At 38.7% G+C, this 16,516-nt stretch overlaps 3 protein-coding genes across 5 annotated transcripts; 1 reads left to right on the top strand and 2 right to left on the bottom strand.

Moving 5' to 3' along the window:
• The first annotated feature begins 710 nt into the window (after window positions 1-710).
• On the top strand, window positions 711-11,858 carry LOC122319309. Its single transcript, XM_043137321.1, has 5 exons — window positions 711-2,678; window positions 2,783-2,945; window positions 3,677-3,840; window positions 11,089-11,344; window positions 11,478-11,858. The coding sequence occupies exons 1-5, from the start codon at window positions 1,147-1,149 to the stop codon at window positions 11,580-11,582; spliced, it is 2,220 nt and encodes a 739-aa protein (XP_042993255.1). The 5' UTR covers window positions 711-1,146; the 3' UTR covers window positions 11,583-11,858.
• Window positions 6,327-10,112, bottom strand: LOC122319310. 2 transcript variants are annotated; one of them, XM_043137323.1, is made up of 3 exons: window positions 9,842-10,112; window positions 7,208-7,647; window positions 6,327-7,119 (listed from the first exon to the last, which is right to left on the bottom strand). In XM_043137323.1, exons 2-3 carry the CDS (start codon window positions 7,643-7,645, stop codon window positions 6,433-6,435), a joined length of 1,125 nt encoding a protein of 374 aa, XP_042993257.1. In that variant the 5' UTR covers window positions 7,646-7,647; window positions 9,842-10,112; the 3' UTR covers window positions 6,327-6,432. The 2 variants fall into 2 exon arrangements, with proteins under 2 accessions (XP_042993257.1, XP_042993256.1); XM_043137322.1 differs by lacking the exon at window positions 9,842-10,112 and having other exon boundaries at window positions 7,208-9,208.
• A 424-nt stretch (window positions 11,859-12,282) lies between the features above and the next one.
• On the bottom strand, window positions 12,283-15,860 carry LOC122319308 (MDIS1-interacting receptor like kinase 2-like). Of its 2 annotated transcripts, XM_043137320.1 has the most exons (3): window positions 15,539-15,860; window positions 13,046-15,103; window positions 12,283-12,966 (listed from the first exon to the last, which is right to left on the bottom strand). In XM_043137320.1, exons 1-3 carry the CDS (start codon window positions 15,834-15,836, stop codon window positions 12,638-12,640), a joined length of 2,685 nt encoding a protein of 894 aa, XP_042993254.1. In that variant the 5' UTR covers window positions 15,837-15,860; the 3' UTR covers window positions 12,283-12,637. The 2 variants fall into 2 exon arrangements, with proteins under 2 accessions (XP_042993254.1, XP_042993253.1); XM_043137319.1 differs by having other exon boundaries at window positions 13,046-15,860.
• Window positions 15,861-16,516: the final 656 nt, after the last annotated feature.

Here is a 16,516-nt window from a genome sequence, read left to right on the forward strand (position 1 = left end):
TATTTATAAATTGGAAAATGTTAAATGTATTTAAGAAAAATTTACAAAAAATTTACTTATTCATATGTTAGTTATTGATACGTTGAAAATTATGAAATTTGAATTTTAAAAGAAAACTAACAAAATGAATTTTTTAAGTAAAAATGTAAGTACGTATAGATAGCACTACTCTTTAGACATTTTGTCCATAGAGTGAAAGTCCTCTCCTCCACTGAAGGGTGAGGTTTGGAAACCCTGTCATCTTTTGAAGGGTGGATGATGAAATTTCTGCTTTAGACAGAGTGTTACCTCTCAGACGGTTGTCTGTAGAGAGTTATAGAAATTATGACCATATCAGTTACAAATAAATTTGTGTACTGAGAGAGTCTCAATTGTAAGTAATTTGCTTGTAATTATATCAGGTCATAGATGTAATTTCGTTTTCATGAATGAACGAAGTCCATTTCTAAAAAATATATATATACACAATTACTCTTATAAAATTTCTCGTAAAATTATATACGGAGATATATGTTTCGATGTAACGGAAAATATATTTTTTTATAAGCATGTAACAGAATATTTAAATGTTGGAGATTTGAGTATCCCTAAACTCAAGCCATGGAAGTTACGAGGAAGATTATCGAATGACTGAGCGAATCGATCAAAATAAAGTAAAAATGTAAAAGCATTAAAATTAAAATTAGACATTTTTCAGTCTGAAAATTTGTCTTCCTCGCTCTATTGGCTTCTCCTGTGTAGTGAGTGCGACGCCTTCTTCACACTTCAATGTTCATTTTAATGGCGTGAGCGTTAAGGGTGACAGAACCGTACAACCCGCACCGAAACAAACCATTAGAGACCAAAACCCTTCATTCGTGTCTCATTCTCTCTTCCCTTTCACATACTCGCATTACCAAATTGAATCGAATGTGCTATTCAAGTTAATAAAAAAAAAAAACAGCATTACATCCCAAACGAGTCGTCGCATGCTTGAGAGAGATTTTTCATGTGCCCTTGATTGATCAACTTTAGCGTCTCTGAACCCGTTCTTGATGTGGATTTTGGGATTTTGAGTCCTTTGGCTCTCTTTGTTTTCCTCGGATTTATTTATACGTAACTTTATCGTTTTTGTTTGTCCTTTGTTCATTTGTATGCATATAAAAAATGGTTGAGAAGGATCGGAGGGTTGTGGAGAACATGAAGAGGAGTGGAGAGCTTGGAATGTTGTTGAATGGGATTCCCAATTCAAATTCTTCTTACCTCAATATCTGTCATCGTCACCATCACAATCAGCTTGGGAATGGCTCACCGGTTGGTAGAGTTTCTCTGCGATCAGAGTCCTCTCCTTCGAGTTCTTTCTCTCATGGGTTTTGCTCCTCTGAGGATGCTTCACCATATCCTGATTCATTTGAGGAGGTTAAGAATCAAGCATCCAGTACCCAATACTTGAGCATCAATGGGAAGCCAGCGGATGACATGGGCTTGTGTGAGACTTTGTATAGAATACATATGGGTGTTGGACAGGGAGATAGTACTGATATGAGGGGATTTGAGGTGGGTTTCGATAGGTTTGGGTTTTATGGTCCTTATTTGGGTGTGACCACCCCATGGAATGTGAACCATGGGGAATGTAATGGTTTTAGCAACCGTTCTTCTGGCGTTGAGGGTTTTCAGTCCTCTCATCACCGCTTTGAGGGTTTTCAGTCCTCTCATCTCGGAGCTCCGGTGAGTTTCATCGAAGATAGGAGGTTGAAATCGCTTGGTTTGCAGGGTGGATATAGAGAGACTGATTCAACGGGGTCTTATCTCGCTCATCATCGGTTGAATGCTTTGGATTTTGGCCCCAGTTCTAACGCTAACCAAATGAATTATTCATTGGATAAAAGAAATGACAGTGGATGTTACTATGGTGGTATTCAAAGGCGGAATCAATCTACTGCTAGGCCTTACCTTAGAGACACTTCTGTTAGCTCACATTGGTGTGAAGTAAGTTGCAATGGAGTGACGAGTGTTATGGAGCCACTGAGTTCCCCTCCGTCAAAACAACACCCCAAGCTGGCTTTGAATGTGGATGATTCCTCAAGTAGTCGTCCCATTATAAATGAAAGGACTCGAGAAATCCTAAACATTGTGGTTCCTCAATCTTCAATGTCTACGAGAGGTGCAGAGGACGTGGAGGCTTTTTCTTGTGATGATAATTTCATCATAAAAGGTGGGCATTGTTTGAATTGTTCCATCAACGAGAAACCCAACAACACTTCAAGGAGTCATAAGAAGAATTGTCGCAATGAGATGGCAGAAACAAACCAACGAGGGAAAAGCTCTGAATGGGATAGTTACTGTAGTTTTGCAAATTGTTTTGAAAATGATCCGATTCCTAGTGGTGGTTGTCCGTTGTTCTTGCCACTACCTTCTTGTTCTTTGGTTGAAGTCCAGGGTTTTATATATTTCTTAGCAAAGGATCAATATGGTTGTCGCTTCTTACAGAGAGTGTTTGATAAGGGAGCATGTCAAGACGTGCAAATCATATTTAATGAAATTATCGGTCACGTTGTTGAACTTACCACCGACCCATTTGGAAATTACCTTGTGCAGAAGTTGTTGGATGTGTGCAATGAAGAACAGAGAATGCAGATAGTGCTCAAGGTGACAAGCCAACCAGGACAACTCATGAGAATATCTCTGGACCCACATGGGTAAATTCCTCATCTGTCATTTATTTTTGCTTTTATTCTATTAGAGCTACGATTATCTTGGCAATTTTTGTTGTTTCTGAATGGAATTGATTCTATGGTATTAGCACGCATGTGGTACAGAAGTTGATCGAGACCGTGGAAACTAAGAAACAGATTTCGCTGCTTAACTCAGCAATTGAACTGGGTTTTCTTACTCTTTTTAAGGATCCGAATGGCAACCATGTGATCCAACGTTGCTTGCAATGTTTTAGCAATGAAGATAATAAGGTTAGGTATTTTTTTTTTTAATTTCTCTATATTTTATTTCTCTTTTAATAGACTGTCGGATGTGGCTCTTGCACACCGGGGTGGGCATGTTGGGACGGGAAGAGAAGCCAATAAGCATTGTTCTATGCTGAGTTTACAGCAGAAATGTCGATAATAGGACCTAAAGTGATACTTCTTCAAGAACAAGAAAGTCTAGCAAATTAAAACGAGCAAATTTTCAAGGTCTTGAGACTATGGAGCTTTTCATTCAAATCACATAAAGGGTTGGCATTAAAAGGGGTGGAATGTACTTGCAAATAATCAACTCAACAACACTATGCACTCAACAGGTTGTTGCATCCATGCACTCTACTGATGAATAAATCCCTAGGCCTTTCACCTTCAGTGAGAGAACCTACAAGAAGACTAAGGGCCCTATATAGCTTTCCATTATACAAATTGTCTGGGACAACCAAGCAGGGGCCTAAAATAAAAAAAAATGGTTGTGTGCTATTTAGCTGAAGACAACTGTGGAATGCGAAATTCACACTAAAGGCTAGGATATTATTCATCACAGCATATGCGTTCACCAAAGCGAGATGCTTCTCGAGCATTTTTTCTTCTTGAATTATGAACTCAACCTATAACTATAATGCGGTTTTATTCTATTTCTTTGACCATTAAAAATATCTTCCTAGAGAGTTTTTTTGAAAAATATTCTAGACATGCTGTGTTCTTGTTTATCTTTGCAGTTTATTTTTGTTGCTGCTGCAAAGTTTTGTGTGGACATGGCAACTCATAGGCATGGATGTTGTGTACTGCAACGCTGCATTGCACGTTCAATTGCAGAACATCGAGAAAAGTTGATCACTGAAGTTTCTAGAGATGGAATTCTACTCGCTCAAGACCCATATGGGTAATCATTTGCAAACACTCAGAAATGAATCAGTTGCTTTTCCTTTATTTTCTGACCATATACTCCTGCTTTAACATGATAAACCACATGAATATATTTGGCATGTGGGTTCTTATTGCCAGTTCGTGATGAATTATAAAGTTTTAGTCACCTATATTTCAACCCACCTTGAGATTTTAGTGTAAGCTTGGGTTTATGATTATGGATTTGTTCACATTATTCTCTTGTACAACTTATGCTACAAACTTATTACACTATAGTCTATCTTAATGGAGAGTTTAAAGTGACACAATTGTTGAAATTTCTATGATCTAGAATTTATATCACAATCAGAGCACTCACATCAGCATCCCCATCCCCATCTCTATAATTTAACTTAAAATCACAATTTTTTAAATTTTTCTCTAAATTCTATTCATCTTCTAAAAACCTCCCACATCCCATTCCCCATCCCTATCTCTATTCTATTAAATAATATTTCTCTATTACTTTTTTATTACTTTTTTCTCTCTCTTCCATTTACAATCTTAACTACTAACTCTTTTGTCTTATTATCTTTTTTTTCAAATATCAATATCTATTAAATTTTTTTACGGTTTTGACTATCAAATACAGTAATTTTTTAACCGGAATTCGTATTATAAAAATAATAATTTTTTATTATTTTCGTAAATTTTCTAACATGATGGTCATATTTTATTATTTAGTATTCTTTATTCGTTTTTTTAAAATTTATACCCACGTATTGAATATAAAATTTAAACTCAATTTTTTAACGGTAACATTTTTTGTCTTTTCTCCAACGGTAACATTTTTCGTCTGTTCTCAAACGGTAACATTTTTTGTCTTCTCTCAAACGGTAACATTTTTCGTCCTATGTATAACGGTAACTTTTTTCTCTATAAATACGCATATTGCTAACATTCACTCTCACAAACTCTTCTTTATTTTGATCTATAGAACCGAATTTCAATAGTCTTCCCTGATCTCCCACTTCTTTCATCAAATGGCTCGTACTTTCTTTCGTAAATTGTTGACATACGTATCATCTGAAGATGATAGCGATGTTGTTTTTAATGAGGAGGCTGATGGACAGTCATCGAGGCATCGTAACAATCGCCAACGTCGTAAGTTTATTCGGCGTGATCATATTGAGGGGCACGAGCGGCTATTTCGCGATTATTTTGCAGAAAATCCAGTATATCCCTCGAATCTATTTCGAAGGAGATTTCGGATGAGCCGTCCCCTATTTCTTCGTATTCTAAATGAGGTAGAGTCTTACGAGCCGTACTTCGTCCAGAGAAGAGATTCCGCCGGAAGACTCGGTTTATCTTCTATGCAAAAGATAACTGCAGCACTTAGAATGATGGCGTATGGGGTGACTGGAGATTTTATGGATGAATACATACGTATTGGTGAAAGCACCGCAATGGAGAGCCTGAAAAAATTCTCTGAGACAATAGTAAGTGTTTTTTCAGATGAATATCTACGGTCTCCAAATGCCAATGATATTACCCGATTGCTTGCTGTAGCTGAACAACGAGGATTCCCAGGAATGCTGGGCAGCATTGACTGCATGCATTGGAAGTGGAAAAATTGTCCTGCAGCCTGGAAAGGTATGTATTCTGGCCACATCCGTGAACCCACTATTATTTTAGAAGCAGTTGCTTCATATGATCTCTGGATATGGCATGCATTTTTTGGTATGCCCGGTTCACATAACGACATTAATGTTCTAGAGAGATCTTTTATTTTCACGGAGCTTGCCCAAGGGCGTGCTCCTCCAGTCAATTACACAATCAATGGCAATGACTACACCATGGGGTATTACCTTGCTGACGGTATTTATCCCAAGTGGCGAACTTTTGTGAAGACGATTCCATCACCAAGAGGGAATAAGAAGAAAAATTTCGTGAAAGCACAAGAATCTGCAAGGAAAGATGTCGAGCGTGCATTCGGGGTTCTTCAACAACGATTTGCTATCATTAGGGGACCTTCCCGAATGTTCAAAGTGAAGGATCTAACAAATATAATGAAAGCATGTGTTATTCTACATAATATGATCATTGAGGACGAGCGTGATGATAATGAGAGTTTGAACATTGAGTATGATCAACTTGATGATGATCTCCCGGAATTGTCGCGTACTCATACTACTGAGCTTGGGGACTTCATCCAGCGTCATCATCAAATTAGAGACAGCTCGGCGCATAATCAGCTTCAAGAAGATCTAATTGAACACCAGTGGTTATTATATTCCCAAAATTAGTCGCGATCGCGTTATATTCTATTATTTCCACCAATGTTATTTTAAACTATGTTTGAGTTAATCTGCTTTGCATTTGTAATTCCTTAATATTAGTAGTGATTATATTATTTGTAATCAAGTTTGTTGTCGTATTTCTTTGAGTATAATAGCCGGGATTATTCGAGGTAATTTTCAGATGTCTGAATTTGTCTTATCCATTTTGACTTGCACAAAAATATCATTGGTGCTTTCACTAATCATAAGTACAAAAAATGTTCAATTTTACTTTTTACACATATATCATTGTCCGAAACTAAATAAATATCAAATACATAAATATAAAATCAATCCGGTCCTTGGGCATGACTTCGTCTCATGATGATTTCCCTCTGGAGTTGCTCGAAATATAGCCGCTGCATTTCTGGCATGACACTCACATCCATCATCATAATGCGCTGATCTGATTCCTTCTTCGCAAGCTCCACTTTCTCAGCCTCCAACCTCAGCCTTTCGTCCTCTTGACGGATTTTACTTTGCTCTTTTGCAGCTTCAATTTTAATCTTCTCTGCCTCCAACCTCAGTCTTTCATCTTCAAGCCGCAATTTTTTTTCCTCTTTCTCCTTGTCATACTCCATCTTCTCGGCCTTCAGGCGATAAAACTCTTTCTCCTGAGCGCGTGACTCCTCTAACATAGTATACTTCATCTTTCTGAGTTGGAAATTTTCCTCAGCTTGCCTGCCTTGGGCCTTTCGTTTTCCTTTTTCAGCTTTTCTTCCCATTGGCCGGTCCAATTCGATAACCTCATTCTCTATCACTGTCTCTGTCTCGAGATCAAAAACTGAATCCTCCGTAGCCGCGGAACATCGAGTCGGGGTCGGGGTCGGGGATGGGGACATCGTCTTCCTTCGCTTTGGATCCTCCTTTGTGGCGCGCCAAATCCACTTAGGTTGGTCCTTCAATAGGTGCCAACAATGCTCGAACTGAAAGGTGCATTTTTCTAACGACTGGTACATAATCTTCGCCTTGTCAAACTTACATGTAAACAAATAAAATTCATGTTAACAATACTTTCACAAAAAATAATGCGAACATAAAATACTAAGAGTAACAAAATTCTACCTTGTCTTGGTCGGTCATGCCACTTTGATTTAACCCTTCAATCTGAGCTAGTTTCGCACAAAATTTATTTGTGGCCTTTTGAATAACTGACCACCGATGTATTAGAGACTTTATTGTCCGCTCATTTGTGGTTTCCTTATATTGCTGAAAGTACTCAAAGATTTTTTCCCAAAGTTGGGAGTGTTTTTGATCCGTTCCTTGGACGGCATCAAGGCTACAATTTAGCCATGCAGAGACAAGTAACTTGTCTTCTTCAGGGGTGAAGTTCGCACCCCTGACTGATTTCCTAATGCCGATAGGCTCATTAGGGGGTAGGGGTGGAGAGTCACCAAGAGTCATAGGGGAGGATCCACTTTGCCCACCGGAAGTGGGGTCGAGTTGAGGATCTTGGCTAAGGAGGTTGGTGAAGTACATATGTCCATGGTCTTGTGAATCCATCTCTTCAAAAATGTTTAAATGTTAGAACCAACAAGTTTGGGGTCGGGGTGGGGGTCGGGGTCATTGGCTCAGAAACCGATTGGTGACATAATGGAAATTTGGCCACCCACTCATGGCTGCAACGTTCGGTTGCCACTACTTGATGGCCGTCCGGGTTACCTAGCCATTGAGGTGCCAACAAATTTCCGGAATGCGTGCCAAGTCGAAAACATCATCACAGCCGAGTTCGATTAGTTACCACAAGCCAATTGTATTACAACATAACAAGAAAACAACAACCAAACAACATGCAAATCATAAGAATTCAAGAAATAAGAGCATCCCCATCCGGATCTAAATAATATGTGGATATATATTTATAAATGTGGCTCAGTATGGTGTAAATATTGACAGCATGCGTAACAAAGTTGCCAAACATCAAATGGCTGCAAAACCCCACCCAAACCCCGATTGCCTTTTGTGGAAAGTACCACAAACTGCAATATGTCCATCTGGGTGGGGATTACCCCGCCATATTGATGGGACCCCATTAACACTTGTGAAACAACAACAACTAAGCACCATCATCATTGCCTAATAATACTCCCCCTTCCCCCACAGATCCGAGACACTGCAATGGACCCAAAATGATGTTAATCACAGCCTAATTAACACTTGCATGAACTTTTGTGAAAAAATAATGTTTTTAATAATGTATAATATGATATAACAGTTAGCTCTTAGGTATATTTGATATTAAGCAAGGACCCCACTGCATGTAAAAATTTCCTACATGATCATTAGATTGGCAATAAAAAGAGAATATATGCTAGATGCTAGTGGACCCCACAATAAAATATGGTTTACCATTTCCACAAATAGAATGTTGAATCCGAATATAGTATGTTGATATTAATCCATGAATATCACTGCATGTGCATCCAGCATATCACATGCTTAAACTAATCACAAGAGTAAACCATGCATCCAATTAAATAGTCCAAGTTATGACATAATAAAGGAAACGAAGATTGCATGAAAGGGGGGACAAATAACTCAGATTCTAATAGTTTAGCACAATAAATATTCTTTAATATTTAGAGCACGTTAAAGTTGCAATCTATTTTGAAGGAGAAATGTGACAATTCGGACAAGAGAGAGTTTAACTTCAAAATGGCAAAATATCATACCAATATGGGTCTGCACAGACCAACCCATAAAAATGGCATTCAAAACCAACAGCTTTAAAACCAACAATCAACAACCAAGTCTCATTTCAACCATCCATTACAACTAAGTTCAAAAACATAAAGCTCCATATTGTCACAACTACAATGGGTCTGCACAGACCAACCCATTAGAAGTATATATAGAATAGTACAATCAACCAAAACATATGGACTGAGTAGACATACAGAAAAGAGATGGCAATGTGTAAGTACATATGTGCAAGAATAAGATTTAGATATCCAGCCCCCAATAGATAGATATTTTTTTAACAATCTCACCCTACTTGGTACACCTAAATGAGATATCAAATACTAAAAAAGCAGCTAATATTGCACGGCATAAAGTCATATTATTCATCACAAAAAATCTCAGTGCAGTTCCACCACAAAACTCAGTACAATGCCAATACAAGTTGAAGATTTATCAACTTGCCAAACCCAGAGCTGAAATATACAACTACAGAAACATTTTTTGCCAAAAAATTCATACGTATTGCAGTGTTTTTGAGCAGAAAATTCCTAGCTATTGCAGAAAAAATTTCAGCCCCAAAGTCCAACAACCATTTCGGTCCTTCAACAGATCCCCATCCCCATATGTAATCTCATAGCAATGGTAATCATAACTTACAAATTCAGAGCAACCATAACCGAAACAACAAAATCAGAGCAACCCAAATCGAAGCAACAATTTCAGAGTAACCCAAATCCAAACTCAATCGGGGACATCAAGAATAGCTAGGGTTTTCAGACTGTATACATGGCAATTTAATCTATATTTTTCGCAATAATTGGTCTCCAAATACATGCAACCATGGAGGGAACCGAGTGAATTTCTCAGAAATGATAATGCAGTCCCTCGGTGGCCAACCATGGAGGATCCCGATTGAAACAAAGCCCAACAATTTTCAGATGCCGAAACTCAAGGTATGCAAGAGAGAATGTGAGAATCCGGCCATGGAGGAAACCGAAAGGGAAGAAAATCACTTACAATCGCTCGAAGACTGCTCGGATGGCGAGGGAGGAGGTGAAATCGCAACAGCACCCAACTGTCCAGAGCAAGAACCGCGGGACAAGAGAGAGAAAATCAAATTTGGGGATGTACAGTCGAGCAACAAATATGGGGATTTACTGTGCAAACCGGAAACCCAAACCCCATTTTAGGGAATGGGATGGAGGAGCCAAATTGGAGAAAACCCTATAATTTTCCCCAAATTATAGGGAAAGTATCGGTATGGGGATGCTGATGGGGATGCTCTCACAAAACCTTTGATCCGCTTGTGTTCTTTCTATGCTATTTAACCATGGTGCTGCACTTACTGGGTGCAATCCTGACATGGCTACACTATGATTAATAAGCTACACTCCTAGAGCTTGAAATGGTGTTTCTGCCTGGGTTTGATATTGAAGCAAAAGTGATATGTCAAATCAATTATAGTGCAGTCTCAACTTACTTTACTGGAAATTATTGCTGGCATGAACCTTCTTTTACGCACGTGTTATATTTCCTTTTTTCCTGCTACTTTTGTACCCAATATAATGTGTCTTTACTTCCCACATATTGTCTAGAGTATCCTCATAAGGTATGTGACATCGATACGGGTATTTACATCTGAGTTGGTTTCATTTGTGAGGCTACATTGAGTTGAGATATCACAATTTTATATAGTAAAGCACTCTTGTTTTGGAAGTATTTCATGAACTAGACATTGGTTCATTCTGTTCTTGCTCTTTTTCAATTTGTTATCTATCTCCTATAATTGATGGATTCTTTAGTTTCTTTGCGAACTACCCTATCACAAGATCTATTTGTACACACCAGATCATCTTTCATATTCATGGTTCCTTATCACCAATTTTGGTGAGAACATTGCACTCGTTTATAAGGGCTGGATGTGTGGCTTTTTCTCTACCTGTTGCATTCGCTCGATTTGTATAATTATGGGTATGATATGAAGAACAGCCATTTGATTGCTGTGTTCAATTATTCATCTGCCAGTTCCTAGCTATGATAATACCACATTGAATCAGAAAGTTGTAATTGATTTCAGAATTCACATTCCACTTTATACCTTTGTAAACATAGAAGTCAGTTTTCTCAAGGCCAAATCTCTCTCTCTCTCTCTCTCTCTCTCTCTCTCTCTCTCTCTCTCTCTCTCTCTCTCTCTCAATGTGAAATACTTCCCCAGAAATGTCAACAATCGGTCTCACCAAAAATATTTCTCTTTTGAGATGCAGAAATTACGTTGTTCAGTATCTTATAGAGCTAAAGATCCAATCTGCTATTTCCAAATTGATTTCTCAGTTTAAAGGGAACTACGCACAGCTCTCAATGCAGAAGTTCAGCAGCCATGTGGTTGAAAAATGCCTTACACATTTTGAAGAACATAGGTCAAGAATCATCTACGAATTACTCTCAGTGTCTCACTTTGACCAATTGCTGCAGGACCGTTTTGCAAACTATGTCATTCAACGTGCTTTAGCAGTTACCAAGGTATGAAAACTAAAATTCCCTCTCAAAATTGCTTTTATGCTTTGATAAGATATTATTCAATGGTGGATAATCTCTCTCTCTCTCTCTCTCTCTCTCTCTCTCTCTCTCTCTCTCTTAATTTTGTTCACTTCAGGGCCCTCTTCATGCTTCACTGGTTGAACAAGTAGAGGCTCACAAAATCTTAAGTACCAACCCATATTGTAGGAGGATTTTCTCACGGAAACTCCTGAAGAAGTGATGTGCATAAGCCTTTGGTAAAAATGTTGTTATTCTCTCAGATTGCCAAAAACTCCCGTTATCAATAACTACTTATCTATCTTGGGCACTAGTATATTAAATTTCTTGAGTCTTTTTCCAATCTCTAGAATGGAGGCTTTGTGAGCCTGAGGTGTAAAAATCGAGTTCCACTTCTATTGGCTCGTGATGAACGTATTTCTACACTGATCTGTTGCCTTGTTGTTCATCTATATTTAGTTATTTTTCATGTATGATATTTCACACGATTTGAGGAATAGTCAGTTATCTAATCAAGTCTGACGCATGCATTTCTTCTTGACATATTTCTTCTTCATTTTAGAAGCTTATTTGATAAAACCTCCTGGCATTGGGACCCAGAACTTGTATAGATTGAGGCAACATCCTCTAGACCACAAGTCTTTTGGTCTGACTGCTAATTGAAATACACATTTGCAAGGAAATGATATGTGGAACCCTTACCTCAGACCTTATTGAGGAACTCTAATGGGTTTAAAAACATTACCACGATCAATGAAACTAACAAAAACTTAAGACAATAATGTTTCTCATGTGACAACTAACAAAAGTTTCCATGTGTCTGATATGTTTGTGAAACTAACATTAACAGCTCAAGGATCCCCACACGCCAACCACCCCCCCCAAAAAAAAAAATCAGCGCCACCGTCAAAGACACCAACCACTATTGAGTGCTATCTCCGCTCCATCAATTACTTGCTTGTCAAAATACCTCTCAGGACAGAGTCGAACACTTAAACTATGTGTGTGCTCCTTGTGTCAAATTTATAACACGATTCTAATGTTAAATCAACTCAGAACTAAATCATAATAAATTGACTCCCAGGTTCAACAACTTTCTCACGAAAGACTTGACCATAAGAAGATTCACTAACCAGATAATTGTTGTACAAAATTACACGTGGTTCAAACAAGAAAATTATGGACTACATATTAGTTCTTGATAGTCTTGAACAAAGCACTCTACTTTCACAACTGTTGTCCTAAAGTGGTAGTGTCGGTACTGAATACTCATCTTGCTCATGACTTTCCTGGTGCCAGAAAACGATTTGCAGCATGGGTGGATAAGACTTGAGAAACCATGCGCATAGTAGGCCTCGATTGTGGATGGACATTTAAGCATTCTGTTGCAAGCTTTACAACTGTTTGTAGTTCATCCTCAACTTCAAGTGTTGGAGATGGAAGGCGTTGGTCCAACACATCTTTCAGCTGAATGTTTTCCTTAGCCGAAGGAGATGATAGTGAGGAGATGAAATCACCCGGGTGATTTCCCTTAATGACTTCTAATGTCAACACTCCAAAACTATATACATCACATTTCTCAGTCACCTTCGTTGTATAAGCAAGCTCTGTCAAGAAAATGGAAGAAAAAAAATTAACACATGCATGCCTTATATCTCAAACTAAAAGAACAACAAAATAAGCAACCTGGTGCTATATATCCATATGTGCCCCCAAGGGAAGTCCAACTAGACGACGAGTCTAGCTTTAGAAGCTTAGCAGAGCCAAAGTCTGAAACAAGGGCCTCATACAGTGAATCTAACAAGATGTTGCCACTTGATATGTCTCGATGTATAATTGGCGGTGAGCAATCATGGTGCATGTAAGACAAGGCATCAACCACACCTCTAACAATGTTCAACCTCTTATTCCAATCCACTACTTCAGCAACATCTCTGTTCCCCAAGATTTTGGCCAAGCTACCCCTTTCGACGTACTGATAAACCAAAAATGAATATCGTGCATTCGAACAGAAACCATGGAGTTTAACGATGTTTCGATGTCGTATTTCTGTTAATGCCACAATCTCATTTAAGAAATCTTTTTGGAATCCTTGCTCACCATCATGTCGTGGGTGGAGTTTCTTCACTGCTACAGTAACACCTGACGACAGCGTTGCTTTATAGACGCTTCCATACCCTCCCTTCCCAATGCAATATATGGCATCAAAACTGTTGGTCGTTTGTATGATATCTCGATACATTGTTCTTCCATCTAGCGTTGATGTTGGAAAAATTTCATGCATCTCACTTTCTTCGGGTTTTGGGTCTTTCTTTCTTCTTCGCATAATTTGAAAAATCGTTAAACAACTAAGCAGAACCAAAAGCGCTCCCAAAACAGGGAGAACGACAGCAAAATTGACTTTTTGGCCCTTTTTCGAGCAAGGTTGCAATCCTGTAACGTTACCACACAATCCCTTGTTCCCTTGTAATGCTTCAAACGGAGCATTTAGGAATGCATTGCTATTGGGAATTGGACCATGCAACTCGTTGTAGGATATGTCAACATGCAACAAGCCACGAATTTCTTTGAAGGCTGCTGGAATGAAACCAGAAAGATGATTGTGGGAGAGATTCAACTCCACCAAGCTATTCATTGTTGCAATTTCTGATGGTATACCCCCAGTTAAATAGTTATAGCTCATATCTAATTCAGAGACTTGAAATAAGCTCAGGAGGTTGGGTGGAATCCCTTCACTAAAATTGTTCTTGCTTAAATTCAAGTGGTGTAATTTCGTAAGGCCTCCAAAATTACTTGGAATTGACTTGCTAAGCCTATTCGAGGATAAGTCCAGAAATTCAAGATTAGTCAATGATCCAAATTCTATAGGTATAGCACCAGAGAGCTGATTGCCATTCAACCTCAATTGAACTAGAGACGTCAACCTTCCAAGTTCTTTTGGAATCACCCCAACTATACGATTGAGAGAAACATCAAGGACATGTAGTTGACTTAAGTTTTGAAGAATGCCGGGTGATATGCTTCCAACGATATTATTCCCTCTGATTTTCAAGGTTTTTAGTTGAGGGCACTGTCCCCAATTACCTGAGATTCTACCATAAAATCTATTATGGCTTAGATCCATGAAGGTCAAGTTTGGATAGTTACCAAAGTCTTCAGATATATCTCCAAGGAGTTGGTTACCTTCCAAGCGAACTCTGATCAAGCTCGTGCAATTTTTCAAGCTTTTAGGGATCCGGCCAATGAAATGGTTGTTGTTTGCAGTGAAATGTGTTAGAGATCCACCGTAACAAACGTTTGCAGGCAAAGAACCATTAAATTGGTTTGTGTCTAGTCCCAGATAAACCAAGTTCATGTGATCTCCAATCCCATGAGGAATAGGACCAGAAAGTTGGTTATCACGGAGAAATAAAGACTTCAAGTCACTCAAATTAGCAAATGAAGTTGGAATAGAACCAATAAGTTGGTTTCGGCTCAAGTATAGTCTATAGACATACTTCAATTTTCCTATCTCTTCGGGAATGGTACCGGAAAGATTGTTAAAGCTGAGTTCAAGAAGCATAAGATTGGCCAAATCGCCTAATGATGTTGGAATTGAACCATTAAGATGGTTTCCAACAAGGCTTAACTCCTCAAGGGACGTCATATTTCCTATTTCTGGAGGGATACGACCAGAAAGTGAATTGTTGTAAATATACAAGTAGTTCAGCATTTTCAAGTTCCCAAAAGTTGAAGGTATTGGACCTGTCAAACAGTTTGAGTCAATGAATAGTTCAACCAAATTGGAAAGATTTCCCATTTCTGGAGGAATGAAACCGGAAAGTTTATTGCCATAGAGATGCAAAGAAGCTAGGTCGCTCAAAATGCTTAAAGAAGTAGGAATGGAACCGTCTAAACTGTTGTTGCAAAGCTGAAGCTCACTTAGAGATTTAAGGTGACTTATTTCTTCAGGAATTGAGCCATTTAATTGATTTTCACAAAGGTAAAGGAATTGAAGATTAGTCAGGAAGCCAACTTCCGGTGGGATATTCCCTGACAACTTATTATAGGACAAATCAAGATAGATGAGTTTGGATAGAGATCTAATTTGAGACGGAATGGTACCAAGGAGAGTGTTTGAACTGAGATCAACAGATTCAAGATTTGGGAACAAGGAAAAAGAAAACTCGTGAAGCGTACCTTGTAATCCAGAGTTTGTAAGGTTTATTGTGATCACACTTCCAGCATGGTTGCAAGAAATACCAAACCAAGTACAGGGGTTAAGATTGGCAGAAGAATTGGTAGGAATGTCGGGAAGGGAAGACCATGAAAGTAGGAGGTATTGGGTTTCATTCTGAAGGCTGTTTTTCCATTTAAGAAGAGCAGTAGCTTCTTCTGCCATAGCAGAAGCAAAAGCAGCTTTTGGTGATGAAACCAACTGAACAAATAACACATAGGAGACTAGGATGCGTTGTTTCTTAAAGCTTGGCGATCCCATTGCTATTGCTTTTAGAGAATCTCTAATCGTTAAGGGCTTTATTTATAACCACCTACGTACCTAACACTCCTACAAAACTGTTCAACAAGTTCCCCATGACAATTTCGCTGCAATTAATGTTGAAAGACTATCTTGATGTTGAAAGAAGACCGCATTTTCTTCACGTTTTTCCCAAGTTAATGCGTCTTGTAGAAAGAGAAAATGTTGAAAGACTATCCTGATGTTGAAAGAAGACCGCATTTTCTACACCTTTTCCCAAGTTAACGCGTCTTGTAGAAAGAGAAAATGTTGAAAGACTACCTTGATGTTGAAAGAAGACTGTTGAGGAAAAAATGTGCGTATTGATATATTTTTATGAAAATTTGTATAAAATAGTGTTGTAACAAGTGCTGTTGCGGAAAGGTTTGAAGAATGGTCAAAGAAAGTGACTTCGCTCGACCCTCGCTCGACAGAGCGCTCGAGCGAACTTGGACAGATTGCACCGCTCGATCTTCGCTCGACATACAGCTCGAGCGAATTCAGGCAGATTCAACCGCTCGACCCTCGCTCGATACTGAGCTCGAGCGAACCCAGGCAGAGTGTGTCGCTCGACCCTCTCTCGACACTGAGCTCGAGCGAACCCAGGCAGAGTGTGTCGCTCAACCCTCACTCGACACTGAGCTCGAGCGAACTCAAGCAGA

This window comes from Carya illinoinensis, chromosome 8 (assembly GCF_018687715.1).
Source record: "Carya illinoinensis cultivar Pawnee chromosome 8, C.illinoinensisPawnee_v1, whole genome shotgun sequence".
In the NCBI taxonomy this organism is placed as follows: domain Eukaryota; kingdom Viridiplantae; phylum Streptophyta; class Magnoliopsida; order Fagales; family Juglandaceae; genus Carya; species Carya illinoinensis.